Source organism: Haliotis cracherodii, unplaced genomic scaffold, assembly GCF_022045235.1.
Source record: "Haliotis cracherodii isolate W230 unplaced genomic scaffold, xgHalCrac1.p SCAF_3, whole genome shotgun sequence".
Taxonomy (NCBI): Eukaryota; Metazoa; Mollusca; class Gastropoda; order Lepetellida; family Haliotidae; genus Haliotis; species Haliotis cracherodii.
The window spans coordinates 57,713,327-57,740,295 of record NW_027266286.1 but is presented as its reverse complement, the minus strand read 5'-3'; the positions used below and the strand labels follow the sequence as shown (position 1 = coordinate 57,740,295).

The 26,969-nt window shown below is 40.1% G+C and overlaps 1 protein-coding gene across 1 annotated transcript in view; it reads right to left on the bottom strand.

The window, feature by feature from the left end:
• The window catches only part of LOC139474887 (synaptotagmin-9-like), a 66,231-nt gene that overhangs the window by 2,807 nt on the left and 36,455 nt on the right, over positions 1–26,969 (bottom strand). Inside the window, exons 2-3 of the mRNA XM_071258080.1 lie at positions 23,160–24,010; positions 181–301 (exon numbers count right to left, since the gene is read on the bottom strand). Of these exons, the coding sequence (XP_071114181.1) occupies positions 181–301; positions 23,160–24,010 (972 nt within the window). The remainder of the gene's footprint in view (positions 1–180; positions 302–23,159; positions 24,011–26,969) is intronic.

Sequence of the window (26,969 nt, the reverse complement as noted above, 5' to 3'; positions counted from 1 at the left end):
TCAAACGTAAAAAATCCCGACTGCATTGTTTCACAAAATATCAATATCTATTCATGTGTGTACTTTAGGTTCTAAATTTCGCCACGACAGTATTATTGTTACAAGAACTAATTATCCAATGATGTCGACTGTGCAGCTGATATTCGATTACTGTTGAGCAGAGCAGCTGTGTGGTCTTACCGGAGGAACCAGTGATATCCATTGCCTTCAGGTTTCTCGCCTTGACAACCGTGAGCGTCAGTCTTCCAGCAGTCGGTAGATAGCACAGGGACAACATCACCTCGCCGATATCAGCCTTTTCCTGAAGCAGGATTGTATGTGATAAATATTGCGGTAGCAGTTTCAAAACATTAAATTGATGAAAATAGTATTTTTTGCAAATCTAATAAATTATACATTTCAGTCAGAAACAAACTGAATCATCATTTAATGTGCCGCGGGTGTGTAAATGTACTGAAGGACAAATTGGGATACATAAAATTTAAAATCTTAAAACTGGAATCTTAGAATCTAAAAAATTACTTGCGAGCAGTTCATTGGTGTTCAGGTGTGTATGCTTATAACCTATCGGTGTCTATATCGTGCACTTTGTACGAAACGTGAATATATCAGCAATATGTCAATGAAATGTTGTCAAAGAGTGAAAGTAAGACTTGGTATGCTTTTTGTATCATGTCATCGTGTAGCATGGTGTGGAACGGCGTGGCACCGTGTGGCAAAGTGTCGCATAACATGGCATTATTTGATTTATTGCCACATAGCGCGACATAAAAGGGATGCCAGAGTGCACGAATGTACGTAATCCAACTTGGTGCGGCGTAAAATGTTTAGATGCCTACACAAATATACGATCTGCTATTTTTTTTATCGAATGTAATACAAAATAACAAACTCGGCTCCAGGATCTGAAGTTAATGTTGTGCCCGGTGCTGTGGCAGGATATATCATGACGAGCACATGGCGACCTCTTCCTCAGTATAATCAAACACTGTAATTCACGGTTCCCACCACTACACGCATCACAGACTCGAGTTATTTCGAATGAAACATGGTTTGGGCTCATCGTCAATTTTACCGTTTACGTAATGTCACCTATTTATAACATTACATTATAATTAAAGAGTTAAAGTTCCAGTCTACACATGAACATCTGGCTTCCAATACCAACATTGTCACCCGTTCGCATGTATATGATGCAGTTACGCCAACGATGGAAAGCGAAATGACAACATAGTGCTTTACGTCACTTTAGCTCTGGAACCGTCTTTGTTAAGCTATGCTTATTACACCATCACCAAAGCTGAAATTTGGAAACTTGTTTCCGAATGCTTAACATAGGTTGATGAAGAGGACCCGTCAAAGCAATTACTGCTACCATGTCTCAGATTAATTTCACACTTGACATTTTCATCGACGGCACGCAGTTCTCAGACAAACGGAATTGTTCTATTTTATGTAGACATAATTCAGTTTGGAATTCATCTGGAGTTTTGCTGAAGGTCTCTGTCTCAGACGCAATGCAATTAGCTCTCCCAGACCTCTTTGTTAGTTCTATACATATAATTAGAGAGACCGTTCTGTCGTCTTTATCGCAGATATCTGTCACCAAGGGATCATCTTAGGCAGACTTTGAGATGAACTTGAACGAAAGAACGCAATGGGCTTCCTGCTTTCTTGGCATTCATAAAGATATGGGTATGGCGGCTGAGAATGGCACACACCAACAGACATTTGTTCTGTTTCTGCATAACGGTAAATCGGTAATAACGGCAACTACCTCATATCGATGGAAATGCCAGCACTACTCTTACCACATAAACCAATTTGAATATTGTGTGGATGTGAAGTATTATTATTTCACATAATACCTACGATACAATCTGCCAGGTCATGTCAACATCCAACGCTTCCCCAGTTAAATATTTAATGTAAAAAATATCAATATCGGATTTTGCGGTTATGAAATATTTATCTCCTTTCCTTGTTTTATAATACGGTTAGAGCAATTCTAGCAGTTTTTGTTGTGAGAAAATCCATTTCGTCGTTTTTCAACAATATCGTTGTTAGGTACGCAGCACTCGGCTCATTTCAGTCCAATTGCACCAGAGCTACCACTAACAGAAGGGACTCTATACAGAGGGTCTTTGTTCAGCCCATAATCCATACTGGAACTAGCTGCTTGCACGTTACTATCACGTGGCAAAACAGCCCGGCGGCTGTCTCTTATATAACTGTTCACATTGTTTTAGTTTTCCAAAGTGGGCGGTTTGGTAGCTTATTGGTTAAAGCGTTCGTTCGTCACCCGGGTTCAAATCCCAACATGGGAATGAAGCCCATTCTGGTGTGATATTGCTAGAATACTGCAAAAGGCGGCGTGAAACCATACTCACTCACTCAGTCAAATCAAAGTCTATACCTAATTTCTCTCAACCTGTCATAAAACGGTCGTCTCTATGTAAGGAGATGTTGCGTTACACGGCTTTCAGTGAATCCATACAATCTCTTTACTGCATTGGTGTACAAGGTATTACGCAGTTAGCGGAACAACCCGAATTGACGCGAGTGAGACAGGGCGCTCACTTGAACACCGGTCGTTTGTTCAAATTTAAACAAATCCATATGTATCACCATCCATCTCAAGTTTTGATATAGACAGGTTTACCTGAGACGGTGTCTCACGTAAACAATATTCTCAGATACCCGGAGTTATGGGATAAAGGAACTGATAAAGATTATGCTTGGCACAAAGTGAGTGAGTGAGTTTGGTTTTACGCCGCTTTTAGCAATATTCCAGCAATATCGCGGCGGGGGACACCAGAAATGGGCTTCACACATTGTACCCATGTCGGGATTCGAACCCGGGTCTTCAGCGTGACGAGAGAACGCTTTAACCAATAGGCTACCCGACCGCCCCTTGACACAAAGGGTTGCGCTCAAGTTCAAGTATCTCGAGACAACCGGGGTTGAGGGATTGATCATTTGATGACAACATGAGTTGATACAATCTAGCTTGTTTTAACCGAGTTCGACATATGGTGGGTTGATATTTGCTGCTTATTGGTTTGTACACAGAAACGTGACTACGCTGTTTTTCTATCGCATTCACTTTATCCGGCAGATCCTTACATAGATCAATAATTAACTCACACCATTATATTCTCTGCTGTACAATAAACATTGCAGGAGTGTTCCCTGAAGATTTGCAAACAGACCATCAACGCACATCCATAAATCACTATAGAGATTGTGTATGCATCACTACCTCCAATGTTCAAAGACACCAATTACCGTATAATTATTCTGCGTTCAGGTGTTTCCGCTATTTTAGATTCACGAAACAAAAGGTAAAACAATTTGTAATGTTATTTTAATTTGAAGTTTACACGATATACGGCTTTTCCATTGGACGAGAGGTCGGTCACATGTCGGCGAAATTGACGTTCATAAGTGTATGAACGACACAATTTGACGTTCATACGTTTTTCACGAGATCGTGTTCTTGAAATGACGTTAACACTGACGGACTACTTCCTCATTCCTGGAGAAACCCCTGGGAATTCCCTGGCACGAAAACATACATAATCGTTCTTTCTGATCATTTAGAACATATGTTCTTGGTCTCAGCGTTTCAGTATACATTGAGAAATGTCAGAGAGCGTGACTGCATGATTGTTCACGAATATCCTCGCTGCGGCCTATCCTAATGAACAAACGAAGAAATGCACATCTAAACTATCGTAGTATCGACTAGTGCCTTGGCCTAGGCTGACATTGACCGTCTCCAGCAATCTATGAATTTACCTTAGTGTCTGTTTGACGCATCTTTATTCACCTTTCAATGATCAATGATGCCTAACACATGTAACCACCACAGGTTCATTAACAACTTCGGAAATCTCTCCCGTCACCTTTATTGTGTCGGCCATATTGGCGTCTTGTACTTGATGTAAATGTATTACGATGCGCTGTCATTGTGACTGACTTACTGAGGTAGTTCTTTTCAGACCTTTCTCATCTATAATAAGGATATGATTTGATCACGTGTGCTGCGTAAGATGTTTCTGAAGAGCAAGTTGTGCATCCATACGCCGTCACCTCTCTTTATCATGCGCGGCAGAGGACCGATCTGCCATCCACATATGCTGCACATTGTAGGTAGTACGGAAAATGACAGTTACCGTGTCCAGTTGATGGTAAAATGTCTTGTTCTCTGTTATAAACTGCCCGACACAAGAAAGTAAACACCCATGTTTAAAAGTGGCTAAAAATGAAACAAACGGTTATTCGAATGTGATGTTTTTGACACCGACGCATACCATCTGTGTGTTTTAACCTTACGTTTGCAGTTTTGCTGCGACAAGTAGCGTTTTGACATAGTCAATCCATTCAAATCAAACTTTCTTTTCCCCGCCAGTTTAGTAAGCTATTAAGTCTGGGATTGATATGGCGATACATACTTGTATTATACGTTGTATAATCCGTTGTAACAAGTGCGATAGACGACAACAGAGATGTCATGCGAACTGAAGTTGCTACTCCTACGCTTCTTTCATGTCTTCGTTCGCCCGGAGAGCGGAAGGTCCGGGGTTCGATCCCCGGCCGCATCATTCCAAAAGACGTTAAAAGATGGTACTTATTCTCACGATGCCATTTAGAAAGTGGTCAAATGTAACAAATCTTGTATTTTGGATAACAATTTCTTAGTAAAGTACAGATACTAGAATTTTTTGGGGTTGGGTCCCACCCGGGATTCGAACCCACACTGCAACTAATCGCCAGCACACAAAGTCAACGATCTAACCCACTCAGACACCGAGGCTTCAACAAAAAATGAGAGTCACCTAGTAGTCTAGATCACGAACTTTGTGTACCCTCTGACAAGTGTAAGTGGGTTCGAACTCCGGATGGGACCCAACCCCCAAAAGTACTAGTATCTGTACTTTACTAAGAAAGTGTTATCCCAAATATAACATTTGTTAAATGGTTTTTGTCGTTACTCTGCTCGGCATAAAGGGGTTGGGACTGGTCGGCTCGGTGTCAGTGTCCTGTGTCTGAGAGGGCGATGCATGTTAAACAACGGCATGGTATCTCTGTGGACTAGCACTATAGATCGGCATCAGTCCGGACTAGTATAAGCAGCCACACACACACACACACACACACACACACACACACACACACACACACACACACACACACACACGCACTCATGCACGCACGCACGTACGCACGACACACACACACTCATCTTGGACGCGACGTTAAACCCAATTTCACCGCCCTTTCATGTTAAGGTTTATATGATCTGTCATGTACAATCATAGGCTCCTATATATTTGATAAATAATAACCTGATGAACCATGGGAGGAGCGAGACTGACAGGATGTTCTGAAGTAAAGAAGTTGATATGATAACAAAAACAACAGTGAAAAGTCTTTCATCTTTCACAGAATATAGCACAAGGTCCATTACAAACGTAGCTGTATGGACATCTAGCAGATAATGCATTGGTTCCTTTCATCTTTCTGCCTACCATGTTTTATGTTACCAGTAAAACTTTTTGTTGCTTAAATACCAGATATCAAACAAACGCTTATTTCGAAACTGTCACATGACTCATTGTAGAATTCTCAGCTTCTGTTATGGATAACAAAGCATACAGAAATAAACTTGACAGATAGTCCATTTGATATCTTAAGTCGACCCCCTCAGTGGTCTAGTGGTAGAGCGTCCGCCCGGAGAGCGGAAGGTCCGGGGTTCGAACACCAGCCGCGTCATACCCAAAGACGTTATTCTTGTACTTGTTGTTATCCTGTCTGACGCTCGGCTTTAAGAGGCTAAAACAAGGAATGATCGGCTCGGAGTACACTATGTCTCAGTGGGGTATATTTTGTCTGAACAGCGGCATGGTATCCTGTGGACGCACACACGCAAGCACTCACGCACGCACATGTGCATGCACGTCTTTATATAAGTGCAATAATCTTGGACGCGACGTTAAACCCTATCTCACCTCACCTGATACCTGTCATACATTATTGTACCTACTTCTGTGTGTATACTTAAAACATCTATAGTTGATGTTTGTGTGCAGCACTCAATGTTTAATAATGTAATGTGCTTATTTATAATGCGTCAAATCCGATGCTAAACCATGCTCAAGGCGCTACATTATTACCCCAGCCAATGGATCCCTTGGGACTATACAATCAAAGCAGCCTGTGAGGCCCTAAAAGGTTAACAATCAAATACCCATCTCATTGTACCGGGTACCCATTCACTGCTGGGTGAAATGGGGCATATTTCGGACAAAGACACTTGCCCAAGGAGACACAAGATGTAACACGTGCTTCGATGTGGGGCGGGGTAGAGACCCTAAAACCTCCAATTGCAAGCTGCCAAACGCGGTCACCCATCCAACTACTCTCCGCGACCAACGCTGTTAACCTTCGCCTGATTTGTGACCAAGGTAACAAGGTATATGCACGTGCTTACTGACTAGATTATTCGACATAAGCCAAATGCATATAACATTTCTCTTCTATGAAAGATATATAAGCACCGGTCAATATATTGCAACACTGGCCTTAATGTTCTAATAATATCAAACACATTATGACAAATATCACTTGCGATTCGTCCGTGTATCATCTTCACGAGGCAAGACAGTTAACTGTCTTTAAAAGTCCAGTTTCCACCCTTTCCGAACTGTGTAGGCTAGAATTACTGGACTCGATCGTAGCGCCACCAGTGGCTATTACCAATAATGTCCCTTCTAAGCCTCTCCTATGGGCCAATCAGATTTTGATCGATAATCAAGATCTATATTGTGATAAAACAGGTCTTACATCGCGAAATGCATCAAATCACGTGAGCACATTGATTAAAACATGAAAAGATTTGGAAAATATCTGCTGACAACGAGTTGGCGGTGCACATGCTTTGCAAATCCTACAATCGACCGAAATCTGCACGACCGGATTTCGATTTCGGTGGGCGATTTTGTTTGGACTATGCATAGACTCCTTAGTCCAGCCAAAATGTAACTCCATAATACCAGCCTTGTTCGGCAAGGGTGGAAACTGGACTTTTATAGCCAGTTAACTCTCTTGCCTCGGGAAGATCTCCGTGTATATGTCGGATAAGTGATGAGCTGCAGCATTATGTGCCTATTGCTAGCACAAACTCATACTTTGTATTTAAGGGACATTGTTTTAGATGCAAGAAACCAAACCACTTAGCATCATGAGGCAACCTTACAGGGACTTGTTTGAATAATTTAGCTGAATACATCGATGCGATTATTACTTGTTAAATCAACTATTGCCACACGATTTTAGGTTTAGACAGGGGATCCCGGTTTATGGGTGGTTCTTTTAAAAACATGGCACCTCATTTGGCACTGTATGAAATGCCACTGTATGAAAATACGTCCTAAACTTCGATTATGTTAAGAATGACCCCATGTGAAAAAGAAATTGCTTTCTCGAGTCTTTTTGTGTATCGTGAATATGATGATTAGACGTTTCTATATGACACGTTTTCATGTCATAACCAGAGACACCCATATTAGTCCGAGACCCCCAAATCAACCCGAGACCCCCATATTAGCCCGAGACCCCCATATTAGCCCGAGACCCCCATATCAGCCTGAGAACCCCATATTAGCCCGTGACCCCCATATTAGCCCGAGACCCCCATATCAACCCGAGACCCCCATATTAGCCCGAGACCCCCATATCAACCCGAGTCCCCCATATTAGCCCGAGACCCCCATATCAACCCGAGACCCCAATATTAGCCCGAGACCCCTATATCAACCCGAGGTCCGATGGCCAGAGGACTGATATGGGGAATGACATGAAAACTGACATATAATAACCTTTTTATCATATACCGTAACAAAAAATGTACAATGTATCTATTTGCAAGTGAATGCAAAATATGTTTACCTTGTTTTGAAGTCATTATCACGGGAAAGCGAGATCAGCGGCCGAGCAGACGACGCACAAAGGGACGTAATTCTAATTTCTTACCACCCGGCTGATATTGATCGCCCGTTCGAAATGAATTGGCAAGCCATATCAGCCCAACAGGGGGTGTAATCCGGGGCTGGTTATTACACCCCCTGTGATATGACCGTCTGCTTGTTGGCTGTATCGCACATGCAAAATGCCTCAAATTATTGCTAGGTGTATGACAATGAACATTATGCTCGCTGGACGGACACACACGAGGCTGATAATATATATATATATATATATATATATATATATATATATATATATATATATATATATCAACTTTTACCAAATATTAGCATGCTACTCACTTAGGAAGATGCACTGACTGAGATAGCGAGTCAGTAGCTTTGATATATGATATTCAGGACCCAAGGCCATTCTACGTCCGACGTATAACTCCATTATCTAAAGGCACAGTGAAATTGGAAGGCACCTGTTGCAATTATTGAGTAGACTGTGTTGAATTACCTCATTATTTTACTTGAGAATACATCAAGTGTGGCTTGAAGGTCAAGGACCATGCCACGAGACAATTGAATCATTAGGCTGGTCGACTGTGCACCGTCGTTCCTGACAGTCGATGGTAAATGTAACACGTAATAGATTGAAAGCAAGCATAGACGTAACGGTTAATACTGACATATTACCTGTCAAGATATATTGGTCTTTAAGGATTGAGACGGTGTTTACTTGCTGGGAAGTGTTGCTTGAAGACCGGAAAGCGCTCCTGTGATATTTAGATATGTCCAATATTTCATTAAAGGGCCAAAACATATTACGGGTCTGTGCGTCTCTAGTGTCGATTGGGTTACTGACCAGGGATTGGTCATGTCACGAAGGAGCTCGGGGGAGGAGACCGTATGGAAATGTTTACTTATGTTTATTTCAACTTAACGCCGTACCAGTGCATTAACAACATCTAATTCTGTTTGTGTGGAATCGCAAAACTTAAAGGGCATTAGGTATATTCCAAAACATTTAAAACGTCAGGGCTAGAGTATAACCAGTTTCGATTATCCGCCAATTCCATTAGACGTAAAGGGCAAAAGACGCAAAGGACGTAGCGGTGAAAATTTTATAAATTGATCACTGAAATCAGTGATGACACACATGTCGGACGCGGCCTGTTTACGTTTACGTTTTAATATACGAGGGTCAAAGATCTAAGCATAACAAATAAAACAACAACTGTAAAAGTGTTTTAAATTTTATTTTACAACATAATTTCCCTGCTTTTCAATACACTTTTCATATCGATAGTGAAGCTATTCTATTCCAGTCAGGAAGAAGTTTTCTGAAGCCACCCAGCTTTGAGGTTATGGTAGTTGTTTCCACGGGGGTGTTCTTGGTGCTAGGGTGAGGAAGCTCTTCGAACCCACCTTGTCGCACAGCAGCCTTTATAAGTCGACAGGTGTGAGAAGAGGCATTGTCATGAAGTAGAAGAACTCCAGCAGTCAGCATTCCTCGCCGCTTTTCTTGGATATCATCCTTTAGGCAATGAATCAAATCAGCATGGTACGCACCGGTAATCGTCTTTTGATTTTTTAAGTAATGAACAAGGATCACACCTTTTGCATCCCATAATACATTGGCCATAACGTTCTTCACTGATCTTGAAGAAGATCTTGGTACCGGAGAAGTGGAATGGGTCCATTCCATGAATTGACGTTTTGACTCAGGATAGTAGTCGTACACCCATATTTCATCACCCGTTACTAATCTCGTTTTGAATTTGACGAAATCCTTCTCAATTAGCTCTAACATTTCTCTGGCAATGTCAGTTCTTTTTGCCCTGAGATCAGAATTTAAAAACTTTGGCACCCAACGAGCAGATATATTATTTATCTGTAAATGTTCATGAATAATGATTCCAATGGATCCATGGCTTAGACCTGTGTCATCAACAGTAATACGTCTATCTGACAGTACAAGTTTTTCTATCTCCTGGATTGAATCTTCATTGATGGAAGTTGAGGGACGTCCAGACCTTGGGTCATCATGAAGGCTTGTTCTCCCAGTCTTAAACATAGCTGAGCAACGTTAAACTGTGAAATAGTTAAGGTATTTATCCCCATACACCTATGACATGCGGTCATGAATTTCTTGGGAAGTACTTTTCTCTGAAGTAAAAAAAAATGATGACTGCTCGGTACGCGTTCTTTTCCATTTCTGTGTCCATTTGGACCCCAATCACGTTTAACTGGCTGCCACTTATATACAAACGGTAGCTGAAACTTAGTCTGGCTTAGAACTTTTTGACCCAGCCCTGTGTTTTGGTTAAAATTAAAACAAATTTTCAGGCTGTTCAGGTATAGGGTCCAATTATTTCCTAGCCTTTTTTATCTAATTAATTCATTTTTCTTATTATGTAAAGCGATGGCCTTTGAAACATTATCAAGCATCAGAACACAAAGCAATGCTCTTCTCATCTTCCCATGAACTAGGTTATGCTGTTGTGAACACCATGATTGAACCTTCGTATCACAAACATCATTTAATCATACTCATATTACACCGAAAAAATATCATTCAACACTATGCGAACCACACAGTAGGTATTCCTGCAATTCCACTTGTCAAACCCGAGGATTATTGATTGACATCTGGGAAGGTAAAATACACGTTCAAACAGACACATTCATGTTCAACAAGCAAAACATGATAATCAGTAAGTAATTTAAATTGATTAAATATCATTACTGGCATTTACATAATCTATCAAATGCTTTGAAAAAGATATCTTCTCCATGGAGTATCATTCTTTCCGTGTAATTTCCTTCGGGAATAATATCAAGTCAGGCAGTTGCAGGATGCGTACAAGCACAGGAGCAGAGGACCCTAGACCTCGATAACGTGACCAACATATGGAGGCTAGCATTTGCACTGACATATGACAAATGGAAAGGCAATCCATCCATCGCGTTTCCCGCGGTTCTGGTTTTAAGAGCATGGATATTGGGAACGATCTGCAAGTGTGTCTAGACGCGATGTAGGTCCAGTCGTTCTTCGAATACGATACAAAGCATTTGTTTTGACTTCAATCACGAAAAGCCTTTAAAAATTCACGATGTGTGTGTCTTCTGTATCTGGCCTGACAATGGGCGTTTTACAGCCAGTATATATATCAATTGTGTTGGTAAAGTTGCCATTAGCGTTGATTTCTCATTGAGTGCAAATGTTCATAATTAACCCATTCACACATAATGTCCCTTGGAGTGAGGTTGTATGTCATTTATGGTCATTTGCAGGGCAACACCGACAGTAGCTCCAATTGTAGATTGGTCCGAACGTAAAGTGTCTCCTAAATTGATGAGCGAGTGATTTAACCCAGCTTTGAATAGTGTGAAACTGGTGAAACCCAGGAGCACGAGTATGTGACAAACCCAGAAACATAATCAGGGTTCATAGGTTTCTGACTTTCCCATGGGACGCAACTCTTCACAACGAATTGCGACGCGTTTGCAGCTAATGTGTTATAAGACCGAATGCTATATTAACTTCCGAAATGAACTTTGGTGGCGAATGGGTGCAAGGTGTATATCGTAGTAGAATAAACACATGATAAACACGTCAAGGTAATCGACGATGGATACACTTTTACTTGTGTGTTTCCCAAAACATTTAGTGGAAGGGAGACATGTATTTTAGGCATTTTACACGTACAAAGGGTTGTTTTTTCAACTCGATAAATTAACGTCATATCGGTGCAAATGACGTCATGTCGGTGGAATAACGTCATGAAAATAACTAATATAGGATCCGAGTTAGAAATGATGTCGATAAGCATATTTTAAAACATATTTCGAATGTTGAAAAGTGTTTCAATAACATACTTCTTTCCATGAAGGTAGGTGAGGTGGAATGAGTTTAGCGTTGCGTTCAAGGTTATTTCATTCATATAGTGACGTGCAAGTACGATGCTTGCACTAGTCCTGAGTAATGTCGGTTTTATACCATTAGATACAATGTCACAGTTTAACATGGATACCCCACTTCCAGGTAGTGTACTGATTCCGAGCCGGCCAGTCCTTGTTTCATCTTCTTAATGCCCATCACCAGTCAGGGTAGCAATAGGTACCACCCTATAACGTATTGGTATGACGCTTCCGGGATATCGAACCACTGACCTTCCGTTCTCCTGACAGAAGTTCTATCACCACACCACCGTGGCGGTTCCATTCTCTTGAAAACAATTTAGCAAAACAATATGAATTGACATGACATTTCACTAAATTGACATTAGTAGCAGTTCAAAGAGAATTACATTTATTCTTGGCAAACAATACACCACTTCTCAGCCTACATTGGCCATTCGCCAGCGCAGCAAAATGAGCCATGTTCAACTCAAAGCTAGAGAAGACGCAAGTTCTCGATGACTAATGAGCGGAATGTTCTTGTCGTGGACATACGCCACAAATATACGTTTTCCTGGTGACCTTAGACTCAAAAGCCTGTCCGCCATTTAGTGGTGCCATTAACCTGTCATCGGCGTGTTGTTCACCAGCGGCACACTAGCGTCAACGGAATAGACGATAAAACGTTCTATCTATTAGTATTGATTTCTATTACAAAAAAACATTCCATGCTGCTCTCAGTCAAATTTCATTTCTGTTCCATTTTTCACAATCACATGTAAATGGAAATCGGGCACAAAAAGAAGAGCTATCTGATTGAAATGAAAGATGCACAGGGAAAGAAAGATTAAGTTTAGCATGATGGGTGTTTTGGCTGAGAAATATTCTAAGATTTTATCTGTTTCTGAATATCAGGTATACTGATCGTCGTTCAACTCTAAAGAGCAGTTCTTTTTATTTTGCATGGACAAAGACTCACACAAGTGTATGTCGAGGTGTGTGTAGTGCTTCTTTTATTAAAGGTTTTCATTAGCTGTACGTCGTTTTAGCAACATTCTAGCAATTTCACGACAGGGGACACGGGAAATGGGTTTCACTCGGGGTATCGAACTCGGGTTTTCGGTGTGACGAGCTAGCCGCCTCCATTACTCCAGGAAATGTTACGATGCTACGATGGATACAGCCATTGATGCAAGGATGCGTCTTGTGGGACATTTGCATTCTGAGACTATGCGTCTCAGGGACTCACATTATTTAACTTCAGTTGTGATAAATACCCGGGATACATCCATACCCGAGATTCGACTTAAAATCCGATTCCAATGACACTATAAACAGCCGTCCAATCAAATTGCACTCATGAGCATGTACTAAATAAGTTATTAGACTAAATGAAGTGTTGACGTCAAACAGATGGTGACGAACGGGTCAATCGACGATGACTAATATTTACTTTAGGCATGTTATACATAAGGAAAAATAATTTCCAAAGTCTGTGTTTCATCATATTGAGTCAGTGGTTGGTTGGTTGGTTTCTTGTTTAACGCCGCACTCAGCAATATTACAGCCATATGACGGCGGTCTGTAAATAATCGAGTCTGGACCAGACAATCCAGTGATTAATATCATGAGCATCGATCCACGCAGCCTGACCACCCGATCCCGTTAGTCGCCTTTTACAACAAGCATAGTCACCTTTTACGGCAAGCATGGGTTGCTGAAGACCTATTCTACCCCGGAATCTTCACGGGTCTATTGAGTGAGTGAGTGAGTGAGTGAGTGAGTGAGTGAGTGAGTTTAACTCCACTGAGGGCAGCCATATCACGGTGTGTCAGTGTAATAAAGAGGTTAACGCTGGTAACAGACGTGGAACTTGGGTGGTATGTTGGACTTAAACCCCGATAATTCAATTAGGCACCTTGACTTTACGCCTTCGACCACAAGGACCAAAGGGACCGACGATTAGATAATCTGGGGGCGGTTGGTGTGAAATTATGTGATTTCATCGAAATATGAGAATTGTTTCAGATAATTCTTTGAAGGGTTTGGTTTGTTGATTAACGCCGAACTCAGCAATATTCCAGCTATATGACGGCGGTCTGTAAATGATCGAGTCTGGACCAGACAATCCAGTGATTGACAACATGAGCATCGTTCCACGCAATTGTCTGGCACAAAAAATACATTGTTGCAAGGTGTGTTTCTTAAGAGAAAATATTCAGGCTCATAGTTCTATTTTTTTCAAAATCTGGTTTTGCAGCTGTAGCGAAAAAAATATTCAATCACCTTACAAAAAAAACAGCCCACCCCAGAATATCAAATGGTCGGTGCCTAACCTCCTCAATGAAGGCAAAACTGAACAATACCCAAAGGAAAAAGTTACAAGAACGGTTTTGCTCAGGTTTCGGAACCGATTATAGATCACATATAAAAGTACATTTAATGTTATATTGAGAAATCCCAGAAATTCGCTCCCATTTTAATTATTTCTCTTTTCCATTAATCAAGTGAATCATCAATCACAACAGAAAACATCATTTGCATCAATCAGTTGTAGCGCTTCAGTTTGGATTTTAATTTGATTCTGAGAAGTGAGAAAATCAAATTAAAGTCCAAAACAGCATGAAAAAAAACGGTTTCCTGTACATGGTAGAGAGCAATAATACCGACTGGCCTGCTTTTCTCTCCTCTGTGACCTTCCATATTATTAAAGATTAAAAGTTATCAAATTCAATATATTTAAAAATATTTTTTTTTATTTGTCGCTAACTTTATGAGTAATGGTCATCGCTGTGGATTACCTGGTGTGTAGATGAGTGTCATATCGTCAAATATCCTAAAAGTCTTATCACTGGCGTAAGCAGCATTAAAGTGGCATAATGACATGGTGATATTTAGGTATGAAGTGCATTACTCGTGTGGAAGGCAAGTTCATGTTAAAAGGCAGTGATATATGATCTAATTTCCTATTTAATAAACGCTTTTTGCACTGCGCGAAGAGGTTCTGGCCTTTAAGCGGCCGCGGATCACGAACGCACATTTCGGGAAAAATTGGTCTTTTTTGTTCATCCTACAATGTGGCTATCATCGTGTAGGTTTCTTAAACTTCTTAGCGCTAAAACATAACTTCCTCCCGTCAACAACGCTACGTTACATAAACCTCTCAAATATGTTTTTTTAAAGTTCCAGATAAAGTTGGATTTCCTAGGAAGTCATTTCTTGTTGTCTTGATAAGTTCACGTTGGCGTCGTGCAAGTGGTAACACATGCATGGTATACAATAGATGAGCTGCGATACATGTGGTTGCTAAATTTCTGTTCTTTGGCATCAAAAGACCGCCTCCATAGTCTTGTGGTAGAGTGTCTGCCCGGGGAGCGGAACGTCAGGGGTTCGATACCAGGCCACGTCATACCAAAAGACGTTAAAAGATAGTACTCGTTGTTACCTTGCCTGGCGCCCGGCATAAAGTGGATAAAATAAGGACTGGTCGGCTCGGAGTCAGTATACTGTGTCTGAGCGGTGTTTTCATGTTAAGCATTGTTAATCAGTGTATCGGCATAGTACTACAAGCACCTCCCCACCCAACCCCCCCCCCCCCCCCCCCCCCCACCCACCCCCACACACACACACGAGCATGCATCTTTCTATATAAGTACTATGTAATCTTGAACACATCGTTAAACCTAACCTTTTTGATATTAGGACAATGTTAGGAAGCTGTTAGAACTATAAGTAGGGTGTAATGAATGTATGCAATAGGACACTAGTATATTAATGTGTGTGCAGCTGTCTATATCATGTTTTAAAAAAGGTTGGTTGGTTGGTTGTTTAACGCCGCACTCAGCAATATTCCAGCTATATGATGGCGGTCTGTAAATAATCGAGTCTGGACCAGACAATCCAGTGATTGATATCATGAACATCGATCCACGCATTTGGGACCACCCGACCACCCGATCCCGTTAGTCGCCTTTTACGACAAGCATAGTCGTTTTTTTACGGCAAGCATGGGTTACTGAAGACCTATTCTACCCCGGAATCTTCACGGGGCTTTACAAAAGGACACTCCCGTGAAAGAAAATATCATTGACATGGAAACTTTCCAAACGTCAGCCTTTATGTTCAAATCAAAATAGTAGCGGAAAGGCATGGCTGCTGCTGATAATGTTTATGCGATAGCCATCGCTGGATGTAGGGTCAGTTCTCACTGCAGCCGTGTTTGTTTTCAAAACGCTGTGTCAACCTTCATTACCTTCCAATCACTGACCCACTGTCCTCATTCTCGTGTGTCACCGACTTTATCTGATGTGTGTTATGGCCCTTGTTGTGCCTGTAACGAGGCCGTTGACATCTGTTTCCACTGTAAAGTCATAGCCGTAGGTACAAGGATGTTGTTGTCGGATACTCGTAATGCTTAAATTCATGAAGTGATTTTAAATGTGAGATTTGGGAAACATTATTTTCCTGAAAGAGGGCTTTGTTGCTTCATGAATGAATAATGATGAAACGATTTCCTGACATCAATGTATATCAATTCTTGGACATTATTTGGAACCACAATACATTGGCACTATTGAGTACGGTTTAAGTGGCTTCATTCACAGGCCCAACTATTAGGAGTTTTCTATAAATGTCTTGACTGTGATTCATATGTCCTATTTGTTGTCATTTCAGTAATGTGATGCAGAAAGACAATAAAATATATTTGACATTTTTTGGTAATTATTTGTCTTTGTGTAATAAATATTGTCAGAATATGAACATCCTATTTCATCACATATCATTAAGTCCACTTTGTACTCAATCTTCTAAATTAAAGTACATTTTTACAATCAACGATTATGATCCGCAGCTTTTAATATTTGTGCTGCGAAAACACACACAACATTTGAAAAGAAGTTAAAACGTATTTGGATTCATTCGACACAAAATGTTTCGAATGGTATAGAAAATGTGCGGGTGTAGCTATTTAATCTATGTCAATTATGAAGTCTACAGCCGATTCTGCTCCCGAGATGGCACTTGCAGCAGTTCGTCCTTCATAACCGTTCAAGGAAATTGTTTCCGGATTTCCTCGCAGCGCGCGTATTTTTTTACGTCCCTCGATCCCTAACTTTTTTTCGTAGCGTTTTAAATTCCTGACAGACATGTCCCTAAGCTGCGGATGCAGGGAGCCGATATAAGTCGGTTCCACTAAAACCGATTACCCGGCCCGGTTTGTTTCAGACCGATATCTCTGACAGGAATGGAGGTGATTGCGCCTGGTTTTATGTGACAAAGTGTCCAGACGTTGTTGCACTTCAAGTCATTTACGTTGTGTACCCGTACAACTGCATCAAACACGACTGTGCTAACAACAACAGTTAATCGGTATGGGTTTGTAAAACTAAAACTGGGAAGAAAATGTGACAAATGGTCAGAATGATTGGTGGCGACTCTTTGGCGATTAGGGGATACTCTTCCAAGTATTTCTTCAGTGTCGTAATTCAAATATATATATATATTTGAAGTATCCGGCTTAATGACATTGACATATATATATTGCTGTAGGACGACATTAGTATGAAATCTTGTAAATCTTTTGGACAACGACGCTGATGACAATGTCATTAAGCCGGATAATGGGCAGCTGTAAATCAATTTCCTTTCTATTTCGGGAAATAAACCAACAGGGGAAGGATGGCTATCCCGATACCATCTTAAGAGGTTGATATGAGATGCGATAGAGTTCGGTAGTTTCGGCCTTCGCTACTCTGGAAATCCCATGATCCTGCTGATTGAAATTTGAAACACATTCCTCCTTCCATTACAATCCAAATTTCGCTGACCCGGACAAACTAGCTGGACGGATTAAGGATGTTCCGTTTCATGGACAAATTTGCAACTGTGCAAGACATCAATGTTTATTTATCATTTCGATTTCTATTAGCAAATTGGTTTTTTACTGAGCTTTATTAATTTATTACAGCGACAACCTATTGTTAATTCGACTGTTTTAATCAACGTACATATATATTTGTGTACAATCGTCTTACGAGCATTGTCTCCTTAATATAGTATCGACACTCTAGAGTCAAGAATGGTATGCAACGATAGTATATAGATAACTCACATTTGTTTCTGTTTCAGTCGGACTGACATGAAGAAGCAAACATTTTTTTATTAGCTCGGTGCGAAAATGTTGTAGACTTTTTGTTGTTTAACGCTGCACACAGCAGCATCCCAGCTATATCAAGGATGTACGAAAATGAAATCTTGTCATAGAAACATGTAGTGAAGTCACTGAAATATGTATGGAGTTACCTTCCCTTGCAGTGTGCAAAAATAGGGAAGCCAAATCTCATGTGCGGCATAAAAATGACAAAGTGGCAACATAATTCATATTTCTGGGTCTCACAAAGGATTGATTGTGACAAACGGGCTATATTATTTCCTTTCCTGAATTCCCGATGGGACTGACCAACACTCACATGGCAAACAACAACTTTAAGGCTTAATGCAACATTCCTAACATCATAAACATGAACGTGAGTGACATTATTGCTGTAATTTGGATACATTACGAGATGTAAACAGGAACACAGTTCCAATCAATTCCACCTGAAAGACACTCGTTCTTACTTTCCCTGCATAACAGATGCATAAATGACACTTTTGTTCCGAAATTGACAAGCAAGGCAATTTGTGGCTTTAATATCCTGCATAGGGCCAGTCTCTCTGGCATGTTATTCATCACATTTTCACCTTTAATGCTGCACCAAATCTGAAAGGTCCCTGGAGAAATACCAATATTGTACGGTACGTGCAATGCATTATGAGGGACAATATTACAAAATGCAATCAGAACAATATACTCTCGTATAACACTAAGAAGACAAATTATTTTATTTTTCAAATGTATTTTCATATAGATTGTTTTTAGAAACATCTTATGCCGACACTTCATTGAGTGCTGTTAGTTTGGATTTCCTTTGCACTTAATTATACATACAGCGCCACATAGCTCGTCGACTGGAGACATATTTGATAAATAGTGTTCATTTACAGTTGAATCAAAGGCTGGATGACTATTTCCACAAAACCATCTTAAGCTGAAAGGTCATCGTGTTCTGACACGCCACTGGGCTGGAGCTGCGATGAACTCACCTTCCTTAATAAATAAATGGAATCGAATCTGATGATGTTCAATGAGATGGGTTAAAAAGAACGCCTCAAATAAAACTTCATGTCGCAGTTGATAGCTTTAATGCTATATTCACGTGCAAACCTGTTATCACAGACCGATAGCATGTCAATAACTTTCAATTATTTTCCGCAGGACATGAATTTATTCTCCTTGAAATGTTTACACAATGGCGTCGGACTTTTCTAAAAGTCTCAGCGATAGTTCCACTGATGTATTATTTGCAAACAGGCTTACAATGGTTCCACATGAGATAAACATATTTCATTCTTTAAAGTTCTAATTTAAATGGGGACACGGCGCCTCAATTCGCTGTGCAGAGTTGCGTCCCTTGGGCACGCCAGAAACCTATGATTGTGGGTCCGAATTCCGGTTCGACCCGATTATGTATCTAGATTTGTCAGCACCATACCCGTGCTCGTGGGTTTCACCGAAGTGGTAAACGTCTAAGACCTACATCACCTCGGACATTTCTCCAATATTAAGCTGACACGCTGTGATATGATTGGAATACCGTTAAAAGCGGCGTTAAACACACATGCGAGTTATGCATATCTGTATCGAAATGACCCTTAGGTCATCTTAAATGCGCATTTTACCGCCGTTGCACAAAAGGGTGTCCCCTTAATTAAATATATTTCCAGAAAAAGGAATAATATATAAATATATATTTCACGGACATGAAAGAGTGCAACAGGCTTATTTACAAATGACACTACAAGTAATCTAACACAGTTTTACAAATGTAACAACTTAATGTTTTGGGGAAGGGTGTATGTGTGTGCTTTGGTTCGTGGGGGGTTTGAGGGGAGGTCAATTTCAAGTTGACAGCTTACGCAGTTAAAGAAAGGATCTACATTTTCACGTGTGGTTCTTTGTACAAACATAATGATATACAAAATGATATTCACTCATTCCTTATTGTGTGAAGACAACTGGGTATCAATATATCCACATGTGCATGTAATGTTATCTACAGTCATGCCCTCGGATCTATAGAGATTTATTTTTATTAGATATGTTATATATTCATGAAAGCAAGACGATAAAGTCACATGTCGACTCCGTAGTACCTACATTATTGTCATTTTAAAGGAAATTGTCGCGGCTTTTGGATGCATACACATGATCAGGTGTTTATATTTCATAGTGTTTGTAGCTTATTACACAGAAAAACACCAACCATTATATGAACTGTTGGGTAATATTTGAAAAGATAATAATATATCAAGCTATCATGACATCCCATAAAATGTTAAATTTCTTATATCAATGTTGCATAGTAACAGAAATGATGACGTTTGACAGTCATTTGAAGAATTGAATTGAAATATATTAACCTTTGATGATAAATATAAACACAGAGAGAATAAACAGTGAAGTTAAATTACAAACAGATCAATGTCTTAACAGTGGCCTTGGCGTTAACATATCATAATTTCCCATTGGATAATAAGACATGTTTCATGTTTGACGTGTTTGAGAGAACATTCCCTGAGTCAAAACATGTAATACTTCATACTACAAACCTCTTAAGACGAGTGATATTAACCTTTGCCATGTGGTAGATGTTGATATGTAAATGCACATTGCATTACTGATCGGATGTAATTTACTATGATAAAGAGAACTGAAACATTTTCGGTCTCTATCACGGTTAATGTCCTCTGGGGCGAATACGTAATTTAGTGAAGAAAATGCAATCACTTCTTCTGCAGGTAACTGTATAAGCATCTTATCTTTCTATTTGTACAGTTCAATCATCCTTATATAGGAATCTCAAATAGTATGTGTAAAAGGTGAAATTGTTATACTAACATGCCAGCAACAGCAGAAATAGGGCAACGGCTACTGTCACTCACATAAAGCAACAGTGTTTGCTACGATCTTTTGGGGAGAGCGGGGCCTGGTAAAGGTGTCTTCGAAGGTTTTATGGTATCATTCGTTAAGAAAACTCATAATCTGATAGTTATGTTCACAACATGTGAATGCCCCACATTGTGGTTTTATTGTCCTGTTACAACCTTTTCATTGGTCACTCTTCGTGAGTAAATCACCACCAATAAAGGCGATCTGCGTGCATGATCTATCAGAAACCCAGGACAACATGGCATATTGATAGCACTGTTTTTTTACAGGCGGCTGTACGAAGATGACCTAGCTCCACAAAATAACGGCCAAACTCGACAATACAGTTTCGAAAGTCTTAGCCCAAATATCGCCTTATGGAACTGGTGTCTTTCTTGTTCAGAATCCTGTATGGATGACAGCGGTGAGGTAAATTAAATACAAACTCTATTTCTATGGATTGTATACTTAATTCCAACCCCATTGGGGCCATAGTCGTACTGCAAGAGGTGACCCATTTGGATTGGGTGGTCTGGATCGATGAGGTGGTTCATCAGTGTCATCGTACCTCAGGTTTGTCAGACCCAGACTCGAGTACACACCGCCGTAATATAGATGAAATGCGTCTGACCACGACGTTGAAAACTCTGTAGCCTTATTTCTGACGATAAATATTGCAAATTTATAGCTAATATCCATTTATAGCTTATTAGTCAGAATAGATTTAGTTTAATTTTTAAAATATTTATACGGTATTTGTATACTTCACTGCTTAGACATTATGTACGACTCGTGAAATAATTATAAATTATTTTGTCGGAATTGCGTTTCGAGGCGACTATAAATTCGACATATCAAAGTTCGACACAAAGATGCTCGATCGTATCATCGTCTTGTATCATACGCAAGTGAAACCTTTCAGTTGTCATAGCCCCCGAACACCAAAAGTAGACATTGCTCTTTCTCTAGGGTTCTTCTATCCATTGACCTTTCGTCCTAATTTCGCTTGAACGCACACTGACAGACATTTGTATGACACAATGCAATATACATTAAATCCGAATGAATGCGTTTACAAACCAGTTTCTTGATGTTTAGTGAAACCCAAAAATATGTTCAGAGCTATATAAAACATGTATGCATCTAGTATGCTGTTCATCACTTGCTTGATGGGAACATTGCCAGTAAGAAAACACTACACAGTAGGTCTTAGAAATAGATGCTTGATACACTTGTTATAGATAACGTGGTCCCAGTAAGTGTGTTTGTATGGGATGCATGCGTTTACCCATGAAGGCAACTGGTTGATATATCACAATTCAACATCCTCAAGAAAGTGTGTGTTTGACGCGGAACAAGTGTGTCGTGATTACTAAGATGGAGCGGGACAGTGTGTTCCCTGAGGCACAAAGGTTCTGTAAGACAACGACCCAGGTGCCCATCGTGCGACTACGTCTCAAAGGGTCTTTTGCATCGCTAAAAGCAATCTTCCTTAAAGTGTGACAAAGACAGGTTTAGCTGATTATATGTCTTCAGATGATAGCAAGTCGGAAGTAGGTTCCTAAGTGGAAGTGAAATGCCATATCTGAATTCTTCCGACTGTTGCACAGTGCCCTTTCCTTTGTCTGGGGTGGGGTGGGGTGGGGGGGGGTGGGGGGGGGGGTGGGGGGGGGGGGGGGATGCGAGTAATGTGTTTGTGTACCTATTACAGGTATTATGTATTCTCCCATTCTATGGCGCAGTTCAAAATGAGAAATATATTTTCATATTCACTTCAAATTCGTCATAGGGAATACACTCATGACAATCCCACAGAAGCATATCGCATTCGTTTGTCTATGAGGTTTAATGAAAGCTGTGTATAACTCTGATGAAAGTAATGTACTCATATATTCTAAGGTGAATATATCGCTGGTAGTTTTGAATTTTGTTGAAGTGAGGAGAGCCACTTAATTATAAGCAAATCATTAACCATTCATTAACCGTTTCAATGGTGACTACATAGTGTTGCATGTGAAACAATGTGTAACAGCGAGTCTCTACCACAAAAATCAAAACAACCAGAACGGTAGTCTGCTGTTTGTTTAGCGGTACAAATTGTGCAACGCATACAAATGTTATACTCTAATTATAATATTGCTCACTTTTATCAATATGGAGTGGGAGAAACAAACAAATACAAACATTCAAAGACATACATTTGTTTTAGGTCGGTGGAAAGGAGATAAGGAAATACAGTATTAGCTTACCTGTTGTGTGACGTAAATGTCCCTGACAAAGAAAGTTTCTTTGACTAAACTCCCTTCGCTGAGAATATCTTTGACTACCACTGCTCCAATGAGGTCATGGCGTGAGAAACGATCAAAGTCATACAAGTTGAAATACAATGTCCGTGAGGGGATGTTTTCATAGTTCACGCTGAAGACAAATGTTTCATTAAACTCCGGAGTTAAAGTCTTCCTATGAACTTTGGTTTGGTGCTTCGTCTTTCTGTCAGGCAGCAGATACACCTTCACGTAAGGATCTGACGTTCCTGAAAAATCCTTAGCAGGAAGATTCTCCGCACGGTTAATGCTCACGAAAAGACTTCCCTGCTCTTGAACGTACTTCAGGCTAAAGAATAACTTTCCACAAGGGGTATGTTCCGACCTTAGGGAATCAACAGATGCCTGTTTGTAAAGTTCTGGTTTAATGGCACCAAGTTCCGGTTGCTCTTTATGTTTGATGCTCTGTACAGAAAACTCAATATTGGATAAGTCAAGGCGATGTGAAAGCATTCGCTGGAATGTTTGATGACGTTGGGGAACTGTTGGCAGTGTCCATTGCCGAGAACTTATCTGAAATATACCTCTTTTCGATGGAGACTTTTCACTGGTAGGTTGTGGTGGGGTTTGGTTGACCTCGATGAGGTCAGGGGTACTCTGGCTGATATGGATGTTCCTGTCAGAGAGGTAGTCATGAGTAAACTGCATCTGGTCTGGATCTAGGAACAAAGGTGGACGCTTCTTCTTGCAAATAAACCACGCTGCCGCGAGGACAAGAGCTGCGATGAGTGTTCCACACCCAGCTATAGATCCAATCACTATGGGATCAGCGTGATCTGCAACATTTGAGAATGTGCATCAGGGATAACATATTACACATCTTTGCAATGACAATTCAGCTGGGTGATGTCGCATTTCTCTGAAAAAGATATTTATACAAAACCTTTCAATTTAAAGAACATTAAAAAGAACTCTACAAATGGATATAGAAATATGTTTTCAAAGTACACACATGCATGCCAGACAGGCATTCCTCCAAAACGTGTATTTTAGTACTCATGCGCTACACACGAGTGCTGATTTTGACGCAGTGTTCAGAATGGTCTCACAAAGCTATCATGAGCGATAAATATCCTTGAAAGGTTGTTTATTGCTCTTACAATCAAGAATTCTCCAACATGAGTGGATAAAAACAGATCCCCTGTGTTTAAATCTCCATTGTAACACTAATGCTTAAGCGCATTCAAATAATGAATGTCATTGCAGGGATTTGCAGTGAAATATCATATCCAAGCGTTGCCATCATCTCTTGAGCGAAAGTAATAATTCCTTCCCCATAAATACAGAAATGTATTTGGCCCGGCCACAGCGTGGAAGAATTTATCGAATGATGCACCAACTAGTCCTCATAGAACATTCCGAGCAGTGAAACCGTATCACCTTTCGTCTACGTAGATGCTGCTGCCGACGTTTCTGCTGTCAACCGATGTATGGATCGTGCACAAATCGTCAATAGCTTTGCTCAGGAAAGCTCAATTATACAAATCAGTTGCTGTGATATTCTACCATGTCGACGCTTGCATTGATAATTCTATGTAGAGTCTTCATCGAAACGGAAACGCTGTGCCATGAGTTGCAGGAGGCATTAAATGTATTGCTGTTTGTAACCCCAGATGACATTAGCCGCATAATCTAGGTGGACAATTGACCTAAATGGACAATCCGTCACTGACCACCAGTCACCTTAAAGTAATTACTTTTACCCAGTACTCAGAGGACCTTAGAGTTTACAGAAAACAGACACCTCACGATAGTTCGTGTCAAAATTGGTCTGTCACCGGCAGTTCCATATTGTGAAATTCAGAAGACAAGTTCATCTTGACTTGAACGGCGGGGGGAATACGTTCACGAGGGAGCATTCTGAGGCATATTTAAGTCCACAAAGTGAGTCGCTTTCACGCATGAGACATTTAAAATTGGTTCCTAAATAGAATAGCGACAGTTTAGCCAGAACATTGGACGATATATATAGTTGGAGCGTCATCACAACTAACACTTACACTCTTGGAAGTGTAATGTGATGGCTGCAGTTCAAGGTCGAGACTCTGTATGACTGGCTGAGATAAATTAAAAATTCTTAATTGCCATAAACACACAATGAAAGACAATCCTTTCATTATTTCATAGCACAGATGTTGAAAGCATATTTGAATAATAGTAGTCGAGATTGCTGCTTCGTTGTTGTACATTTGCAACAATAATTCGTCACTGTTTCAGCCCTATTTTCGGCAGTGCAACGTGTCAAGCCCACTCTTGGTGTTCCCCGCCGCGATGTTGTCCAATGTAATGCTATAAGGATCATACGCTCATTGATTCACTCATTCATCCACATCCTCATTTCATAAAAAGACCACCAAAGTGAGTGAGTGAGTATGGTTTTACGCCGATTCTTGCAATATTCACGCAATATCGCGACGGGGCCCAGGGCACCAGAAATTGGCCTTCACATCGTACCTATGTGGGAAATCGAACCCGGCCCTTCGGCGTGACGAGCGTAAGCTTTAAATCACTAGACCACCCCCACTGCCTCATCTATATTCTAAGTGTTGCCTGTTGATAAAGCATTACATCAGCTCCATTGTTATCATTCTGCTGTTCTCAAACTCCATCTAATTTTCTTACTGAAGGCACTTGGGTTTAAGGGTTTCCATATCGATGTGCAGAGGTAATCCCATTTCATTTGAATCATATGTTAATCTCATCTTTGATAAGTGCACCCAAAATCACACGTGGACATCAGCATGCCTGCTTGTAGCAATACACATCAAGTACTCGACTTACATCGGATAGGATATACGTGACAGACTCAACCTGTTTTCAAAGATGACTCATTTTCACATGAAACATTTTATGGATTACAACTTCTTTTATTCTTTGTCACAAACAAAGCCAATACGGACAATTCAGTGACAAATCAAAAAAGTTGTTATCCATAAAAAAAATGTTATTGTATTCATGTTCTTCTAACTTCAAATGCATATCCAAGACCTAATTCTTTTACAAAACAACATTTATATTCACCATATAACTGTCAATAAAAGATGCATACACCAGATACAACCTTGAACATCTTTTCTTACAGTTGCATCTGACATTATATTAGAATATGCAACTTTGATTCGAGGACATCGACAGTATAATTGTAAATCGTTGCGTTTCCGGTTAAAAAAACATCCAAACATATTCATATTTAGAAAGGTTGTTAATCATAGGAACTCGCGTTTCCTGGCGATAATCATGAGTGTTCAACAGAACTGTTTAAAACATCAGGGGTGGTTTTGTGATGTAGAAACACTTTAGAATTGATTTACAACACCAGGAGAAGCGTACGTATCTTGTTTTGTTTTTATGAGATTGAACATACATTTTCATTCTATCCAACTATATTGTGCGTTGATACAGAAAGAAAATATCACTGTTGTAACTGTGCAACACATTAAATGTTATATTCATCACATTCCATTTTCATTATCCTTTCTAAGGCAAGACCTTGTGGTAGTTGTAAGGAGGAAAGACTAATAAATAATCAACCATTATGAGAATCAATTCACAAACAGTGCGTGAATACATACTATACTGAAAGTTAACTATTCAAAATTTATGCTACTAATTTCAAATTAGTACAAATATTTTATGAACATAAAGTCAAAATTGATCACCACTGTATATTTGTGTGTGTATATGTCATGTAACTCATAATGATACCAAAACACCTGCAAATTTAAATATTAATCA